The 8,913-nt window shown below is 46.2% G+C and overlaps 1 protein-coding gene across 1 annotated transcript; it reads right to left on the reverse strand.

Moving 5' to 3' along the window:
• Positions 1-5,317: 5,317 nt before the first annotated feature.
• Positions 5,318-8,301, reverse strand: CCN2 (cellular communication network factor 2). Its single transcript, XM_058836922.1, has 5 exons — positions 8,106-8,301; positions 7,776-7,998; positions 7,395-7,646; positions 6,955-7,166; positions 5,318-6,638 (listed from the first exon to the last, which is right to left on the reverse strand). Exons 1-5 carry the CDS (start codon positions 8,163-8,165, stop codon positions 6,342-6,344), a joined length of 1,044 nt encoding a protein of 347 aa, XP_058692905.1. The 5' UTR covers positions 8,166-8,301; the 3' UTR covers positions 5,318-6,341.
• Between the last annotated feature and the right edge of the window lie 612 nt (positions 8,302-8,913).

The following is an 8,913-nucleotide window of genomic DNA, read 5'->3' on the forward strand; positions in this document are numbered from 1 at the left end:
ATAAGCAACAATGCTGTACCTTTAGCACAGCAAGAAAAAACAAATGTTGCTTTCCCTTGAAATACTGATCCCAGGTGACTTCTCACAGGCATTAGCCATGCTGGGATCCATTCAAGATCACAGGCTGGAATGTACTCTTACCTGTGCAGTTCTTTCCAAGGTGACTACTTATTGGCTATGGAGCTGTGGCTGGAAGAATCAAAGGAAGGAAAGAAATATTAATTTCTATGCCATCGTATGAAAATCCTTAGAGTCATAGGTGAAGAAAAACCTCAGTTGAGCAGATTCCCCAAGATAGGAAGATTTCTCAGTTGTAGAGCAATTACAGCTAAGAGGTTGATGGGGAAACCCACTGAGAGGCACTCATGGCAGTTCCCAAGATAAGATGAGCTGTATTTCTTCATTAACTCTTAACATACTAGACTTCAGAATCTTGATCAACTTCCTGATCTTGGACTTTTTAACCTCACAAGCTCTAACAGACTTAGAATTAAAACAGCATGTATGAATGAAAAAGGCCAAATATGACTTCTTACTTATTTCCATAGTTCTATTAATTAAAAAAGCTTACTTAACACCATATCACAGTTTATTATGATTATATCTAATACCTTCCTAATGTTACATTTTCTAAAGTTTGAATAATATTTCAGACCTATTTTGAATCCTTGTCCTTCTCTTTCATTTACCAGATACACTGGTTTATCACTTCCCTAGCAGGTTATACTAGGCTGTGATTTTAGCTGTTTACAGAATATTATCTTGTGCAGTTTGTGCTCCTGGAAGTGCTTATTGCCCAGCAAATGCCACAGGAGCCAACCTGTGTCCTCTCAGTAGCCCTCCAAGCCACACAGTCCCATGCAGTTCCCCTAAAATCGTACATCCTTAAGATTTTGGGTCACAGGTGGTCTGAGCCTGTCTGACTGCAGTTATGTCAGCTAGCTAGGCTGACTGGAGGCCTGAAAACTAGCTGAAAAGCTGGTTCTTTCATTGAGCTCAGGAGCAGGAAAACATATTTTGTAGCTGCTGAAAGCTGCTAAATACCTGCTTTTAATAGGTCTAATTTAAACCAACATTTATTTGGACTGTGCATTTCTTTCAGTGGCGCAATTAATGGGGCTGAGTAATGAATGGAGGCACCACTGGATTGTATTAGCACTGCAGTATGGTATTAGCAACCTTTTGGTCCTGCTCAGGAGGCTGTAAAATGCTTTGTTCCTCACAACATAAACACCATTATACTACTATCAGGGTTGAATTTACTCACCATTAAGCAAATGTATATAGTCCTGCAATTGGCACTGCCCCAATAACAGACAGGAGCTGAGGAATGCTGCCACAATACGCAGCCAGATGTTTCAGGGTGTGCCATTTCAGAATGGGCCCAAATTCACTTCTCCTGGGATGTGGGCTTGGACTAGCACAGAGAAGAGCTGAAAAAGCCAGGGCTAGCACTAACAGCTAGCAAGCAGCTGTTCTCTGATGTAGCAGCAATGCTGAATCGTGCAGTGGAGATGGGACCTTAGTCATGCTTCTAAACTCTGTTCAAACACTGAATGTGTTGAAGGCTTTAGCACAGTTTGGGAACAGGTTCCTTGAAGAAATTCCTGGTATTTCCTGGTTCCAGGCAGGCTGAAAAACACTGTGAGAATGTAGTGGCTTTTGGTATGTCCATTTATGGACATGAATCAAAGGAACTGCAGGGAGGAAAAAAAGTGGAAAATGAGAGGAAAAATAAGTTAACTGAACTACTTCCTCTCTCAGATTCTTCTTGGGTTTTGGGCAAAGCCTTACAGTGGTATTTCATCCCAATTTCTCCTTGCTAACTACTTCCATATGTAGGCATAGTATAACATCAGTCAAAGCCACATTTAAGCACTGTTTTTAAAGAGCTTGGGTTTTTGGTGGTAGGATACAAAGTCAGAATGGTTGAATTATTATATATTCAGGTAAGAATATTACTGTTCCTTCTTACATTTAATGTCCTTTTCAGTATAATGAAATGAGAGCTTCCTTCAAGTGTGAGGTCTGAAAAAGCTATGCTACATGAAGAAAATACAAATGATCTAGTAAAGAATATGCTATTTCTAGTGGTGTCCAAAAGTCAGTTTTCTCAGCTGAGTCCTCGTCTTTGTGAGACAAACAACTGGATACTGTTCAAAGACTTATTTGTTCCTGTGTGGTTGCAGATCATTAAAAATGGCTCATTCTTAGAGACTTTTTAAACTAGTGTCTTTTGGATGTGTCTTAGCTCTGAGGAATCTGACAAATTTCCATCTGGACAGTAGAGTCTATTTCATATGAAAGGGCTATAATCTGTGTCTGTTGTTCACATCTGTATTGTGTTAGAAAGCTAAGCTGCAAATCCATGCAAAAGTGTTATGGTACAAAAATCTGAAGTACGATGGCTTAGAACTATTTCAAAGTATTTGATACTCTGGTCTTGAGCCACCTTGAATTTCTGTTTAATATTTAATTTAATATTTTTATTAAATTAGTATTGACTTTACAATGATTCTTTACCAACTGTATTATTAATATAGCTGGAGATCCATTTAAAGAAGCTAGCAATTAGAATGAATATACTTTCATATATGAATAAAATATTTTAAAAGTACAGTAGCAAACCTGCACATTAGGATTTTCTGAGGATGCAAACAACCAAAAGCAGGCTTCCAAAACAAGGTATTTTGAAAGGAACGTGAACCAGTGTTCTCTCCCATGTAAGTGACTTTGGACTTTTGAACTCAAGTTTTTATTCTTCCATCTATGCATCTTAGGCACAAAGAATGAAAGCAGGAAACTTCTTTACGGTTGAAAGGCCCACATTGTAGCCATCATTTAAGATGCCATAAATTCCACACAAGGGCTCCTTTTTTCCAGGATACCTTTGAAAGAAAGCCTTATAAATAGTATGATGCCTACCTACACCTCTAGGAGAGCTTACAACAAAATCTTTCCATTTCTTTACCATCAGAGATAAAACCTTCAGAGGTCTAACACCTGTGAAATGGTCTAAAGCATATGCTTCTGTCAGAAGACTACACATTCCTGGAAAAAGGAGTGCAATTCATTATAATGCATACCTGAGATTTATGATCCCTGATATGCTCAGGGGAGAGCAACAATTTGCCTAACAATATATGTAGCTTATTCCCTTATTTTAATTCACAGTGGCAAGAGAAAACCACTATCAAAATATTCTGACAGGTCTCCTCTGTGCTCTGCTGGCACTGTGAAACAGTGCAATAATGTGTCAGATGGCAGGCAAGGCAGTTTTATCATCACATAATCTGGAAGAGGATAGGCAGTGGTCCTGGGCTGCTTTGGGGGAACCCTTTTGCAGATGTCTTTCAGACAGCCCTTCCTCAACCACAGCCCTGCTGTTGCTCTCTGACCCTCCAGCCTTGTTTGCCAGGCAAAGTGGGACAACAGGGCCAGGGGAGGCCACAGAGTTGTGTGGCTTAGGTGTTGGAGATACAGCCCACAATGCAGAAACATGAGCAAATGTTGAATGGAGCAAAACATGAATGAATCTCATGGGCCCATGGTCATGAGGCTCATGGGAATGATAGTACTAGGAAATGGCAATCATTATAATATCTGGTACTAATTGGTAAAAGACTGCAGGGCACAGCTGTTCATCAACTGGCTTAAGCAGTGCCATAAGCACCCCATCTCTCACAGGAATTAATATCAACCTGCCAGGTACATCATGCTTCTTTCTGTTCTGCTGATCCTGAGAGTTTCTACAGTGATGGTTATGAATGAAGTCCATGTACATCCTGTCCTTTCTGGGACCAGAAATGACAGTTTTCTTGTTATTTGGGGGTGGAGCCATAGTAGCAGTCAGGCAACCAGTCCTTGGTGCTGTACGAGTGTTCAAAGCATTTCCAGGGTGAACTGAATGGCTGCACAATATGCATAACCTGAAAAAAAAAAATAGAGAAAAAATGCTGGAGAGTCTTAGGGAGCATAAGAGCCAGAGGCTACCCAAAACTATTTTGTATGGGACATAGAAAGCCACTTCCTCATGCCAGGAGAATTCCTTTTATTTTTCAGAGGAAGGGAAAATGCTTCTGTGGCCTTGAGCAAAGCCTGGTGAAACCATTGGCAAGACTCCCATTGACTTCCCATTAGTTTAGGGCTCATGATGTTGTTCATCATTAGTCAAAGCTGGTGTTACACTGATTTGCTGCTAATGCTAGCTGAAATCAATGGGATTGGAAGGTGCTCAGGAAGGATGGACATTTTTGTAAGCTAACACTCTTTCAGCACCAGGAAATTCCAGATTGAACTTGTTTGCCTGAAAAGGATTCTTGTTGGAGAACATGTTTTTTTTCTGAAAGCAAGAACTAATTCTTCTAGTGCAAAGGTTAATTTTGAATTCAAAGAATCTCCTTGTCTTAATAAAGGGACAAAAAAGACTGTTATTGATGTAGGACCCAGCACAGGACTGAAGCTTTTCTTTTTGCTTCACGGGGATGAGGCAAGTGACTCACAACTGTTCTTACAATTGTTCTTGCTTATCTAAGAAGAGTGTTTGGACCATTATTAAAATGTGTAGTTCTTAAAATATTTCTCATCCGCAGCTCTGCAAGAGTTTGAACTCATAGACACTACACAGAACTGTCACATATAATGATTTGGCCTTGTCAGCAAGCAGGAAGATGATCTGCTTAATTGCCACCAGAGCTCAGTGCTCTACCATACCACACTTAGGTGTTAATTCAAGTAAAGCTACGTCTAAATTAGTCCTACACTGCATGAAAGTTAAATCAGAAGTTTTTTAGAGGCTCCTTCCAACCTGCAGTATTCTATGGTTTTTATGATACAACTCATCAGCTCTTCCCTGAGAATTGTACCAAATTTTGGACTTCTGGATTTGAGTCTAGATTGAAGAACCGCTTCAATGCTTTTAGTAATTAAAAAAAATTTTCTTGCCTTAGCTGAAAACAAATCTTAACCAGTGGAACATCTCAATAAAATTAAGCATGTTATGTACAGTAGCAGTTGAACACCATGGTGACCAGCTGGCTCCCTTCAAACTACCTGTGATGCATGAGGAGACCTGCTGCACTTTCTAATACTATACTGGGCTTCCCAAAGCAAGCCTGGCCGTTCCCTCCATTCTAAATTCAGAAGAGTAGCAAACTACAGTTGGTTCACTAATAACAGCATAAGTAAATCATTAGCTTATTCCTATGTGTACGTGCTTCTGGAGAAAGAACCCACCACATATTACTTGATTTTCATCTACTGCAAAGAAACATGAAAAGGAATACTGGAGACTAAAGGTAAATGAAATACCAAGCCATTTATATAAAAAATATAAATACTTTATTTTCAACTAAAAAGGTGCAAACATGTAACTTTTGGTCACACTTCTCAACAAATAAACTGTCCAAAAAGAGCCATAGTCAAAGAAAGAAACAAATGCTCAAGTGGAAAGACTGATGAGCTACAGAACAGCCATTTCTCTTAAAACCACTTGTCTTATGAAGTAGTAGGTAAACGTATTCTGCCAGACAAATGTTTTGTAACATTACAGGCACCTCAACTTCATCTTGACCTCAATTCACCATTTAATCCTATCTGAACAATTTCCACTAGAGTATCTATTTCATGCTTTGAATGCATTGTCAAACAAGCTTTAAATCTTACCTATCTTGTTCCAAAACAGAAGGCTATCATTGAACTTTCAAAGCATTAAACAAAAGCACAAAACTTTAAATTAATTTAGATAACTGTACAATTATATATACACATAGTATTTACAATATTCATAAAAAGTAGCTTGTTACAGGTAAATTAACTGCCACAAGCTGTCCAGTCTAATTGACATGATTCTGACTCTTGTTGGCCAAGCCATCTGAATCAGAGTGTCAGAGCTGAAACATTACTGTCCTGACTAACAGAACACCTTCTACTTAGCACTTTGCTGGGTGTTTGCATTCCAGCTGTTGCTGTCTCTAAGGCAGCACCAGCAAACATGCTAATGGTCTCTTCTCAATTGCACTACTAAATGAAGCATGCTGTACCACATTAAGGGAACATTTGCTTGAATCTGCTTTTCCTGCCTGTTTCCCTTAACCCCATCACACGAACTCAGGAACAACATGTTCTGAAGCTGTGTCTTGCTGTGGTCCCACTGTCCGTTTTACGTCCTTCTTCAAACCACCATTTGGGGTCAGTAGAAAAATTGTCTTAAGTCACATGGAGCAGTTTGTTGAAATAAAAAAAAAAAACTGATTTAAATACCTTGTGCTATTGAATCATGTTTACAAAATGAGATGCAAATCAGTTCAAGTTGAGAATGTACTTAGCGTCTCCTTCTGGCTTTATGCCATGTCTCCATACATCTTTCTGTAGTACAGAGACTCGAAGATGTCATTGTCTCCAGGGCAGTTGTAGTGGCACGCGCAGGTCTTGATGAACATCATTTTCCTTTTCATGATCTCCCCATCAGGGCACTTGAACTCCACAGGGAGGGTGGCTGTTCTGTGGGGTGTGCAGCAGCGCCCATCAGTGCAAACACCACAGAACTTAGCTCTGTAGGTCTTCACGCTGGTGCAGCCAGACAGCTCAAACTTGATGGGCTTGGAGATTTTGGGGGTGCGAATGCACTTTTTGCCTTTCTGTTAGGATAGAAATGAATACAAGGTGTTACGAAGGTAGGCTTTCACAAAGCATACCAAGCTTGAAATTAGTGGCGAGCAGACATGCTAATCCTTACTGTATTATCATAAGGCAAGATTGTTTTACACAGTGCCATAATACAGCATGAGAGAAAACTAAGGACATTTAAACAGTGATCACCACTAGGGTAAAACTCAAATTTCAAAGGAAACCACTTGAAACTGACTACCTGTCAGCACTGCACTTTTGGTCAGTGTCCTTTGCTAATGGATGGAAGCAACCTCATACAGCACAGATAACGATAATTGCATTTACCTTGATGTTCTCCTCCAGGTCTGCTTCACAAGGTCTGACCATGCAGAGTCTACTCTGCTTCTCCAGTCTGCAGAAGGCATTATCATTGGTGACCCTGGTAGAGATACCCATGCCACAGGTCTTGGAGCAAGCACTCCATTCCGTGGTCTGCACCAGGCAGTTGGCACGCATCATTGTTGGGTCTGGACCGTAAGTGTCTTCCAGTCTGTAAGCTGCAGAAGACAGAAAGCCAAAATGAGACCACTGCCTGACCTCAGCCATCTAAATGTTCCTTCCTTTTCCTGCAAAATCCAGGCAGCTACACTAAATCCGTGCATGGGGTGATTCCACTAACCGCAGCTCTCCAGCCTCTGCCCTGTGTCCACCTAGCCCAGTGCCTTCAGCCTCCATGCAGGGTCCCCTCTTTCCCTGGCTGCCGTCTGCAGAGAGCCCCCACTCACCGGCAAGCGCAGGTCCCACGGCAGTCTGCTCTTTGGCTTCATCGCAGACCCACTCCTCGCAGCACTTTCCAGGGAGCTTCACCCGGCGCGGGTAGGGGCAGTCGGCGCTGGGCAGGCGGACGTCCATGCCGCACAGGGGCACGCAGCCCACCGCGCCGTCCAGGCAGGTGCATTGGTACTTGCAGCTGCTCTGGAAGGACTCTCCGCTCCGGTACACCATGCCGCTGAACACGCACGGGGCGCCGTCCCGAGCTGCGAGGGGCAGGAGGCAGAGCGTGAGTCGTGGGACGCGAGTCTCGGAGGTTCCCACTTCCCTCGCTCCCTGCCCGGCGGGACCTTGTTCCCGTCCCCGCGGCGGGCGGCAGCCCCGGCCCCACTCACCGGTGCAGACGCCGATTCTGCGGTTGGCGGGGGAGCCGAAATCGCAGAAGAGCCCCTTGTGGTGGTCGCAGGGGTCGCGCTCGGTGCAGAGCTCGCCCAGCTGCTTGGCGCACACGCGGCAGCAGCCGCAGCCGTCGAGCACCAGGGAGACGCCGGCGGGACAGGTGGGGCCCGGCCCCGCTCCGCACTGGCACTGCCCGCTGCACTCCTGGCCCTGAGCCTCCTGCAAGTGCCGGGGGGGACAGAGAGAGAGAAGGGGGGGCGTCAGAGCCGCCGCCGGTACCGCCCGGACGGGGCAGGCGCGGCGGCGCAGCGGGCGGCAGCACTTACCGGGCTGAGGAGAGCGAGCAGCAGGGCCACGGCCAACGGGGCCAAGGTGTTGGGGACCATCCTGCAGCGGTCAGCGGCTTGTGGGTGGCGAAGCGGCGGCGTCGGGCAGGCAGAGGCGTCGGGCTGCCGGGCGGCGAGGGGAGCCGAGGGCTTCCCGCAGGGCGGATCTCCTCGGCGGCGCGGACGGGGCTGCGGCGGGCGGTGGGCGCTGTGCCGGAGGGTGGCTGCTGGGTGCTGCGCGGCTCCGCTCTCCTCCGCTCCGCTCCGTCCGAGTGCGCCGGGAGAGTGGCTGTGTGACTGCCGAGTGCCGGGACGGACGCCCCTTTATAGGCGGCGGCGGCGCGGCCTCGCCAATGGGCTGAATGGGGCCGCGGACAAACAGCGACATTCCGCGCATTCCTGCGCGCCGCGCCGCGCCGCCCGCCCCGCCCCGCGCCGCCGCCGCCGCCCCGGAGCGGCCCTGACCCCTGACTCCCGCATTCCTCCGGCTGCGCCCCCCCAGCGCACGCTCGCACCCCCCCAGCACGGATTTTTATTTTTCGTCCTGGTGTGTTTTAAATGTGAGTTCCCGTCGCTGCCAGCGCTCCCGGCCGCCCCCCGCCCAGGGCAGCGCGTTATTTCGAGGCGGGCGGCGGGTCCGGCGGGAAGGGGCGAGGGGGGCGGCGGGGCGGTTGCCAGGGGAGTTCGGGGGAATCCGCTATTTCCCTTCCATGTGCTCCCCGCTCGTCCCTCGTCCCTCCCCCGGGCACAGGGGACGCGGGGCGGGTGAGATCCGGGGTGGCGCGGGGTACCCGGTGTCCGGCGGCGA

This window comes from Poecile atricapillus, chromosome 3 (genome assembly GCF_030490865.1).
Source record: "Poecile atricapillus isolate bPoeAtr1 chromosome 3, bPoeAtr1.hap1, whole genome shotgun sequence".
Classification (NCBI taxonomy): domain Eukaryota; kingdom Metazoa; phylum Chordata; class Aves; order Passeriformes; family Paridae; genus Poecile; species Poecile atricapillus.

Coding starts and splice junctions, on each gene's coding strand:
- CCN2 (XM_058836922.1), bottom strand. CDS start 8,165: ATGGTCCCCAACACCTTGGCCCCGTTGGCCGTGGCCCTGCTGCTCGCT. Junction 7,999..8,105: donor TGCTCGCTCTCCTCAGCCCG/GTAAGTGCTGCC, acceptor CGGCACTTGCAG/GAGGCTCAGGGCCAGGAGTG. Junction 7,647..7,775: donor CAGAATCGGCGTCTGCACCG/GTGAGTGGGGCC, acceptor TGCCCCTCGCAG/CTCGGGACGGCGCCCCGTGC.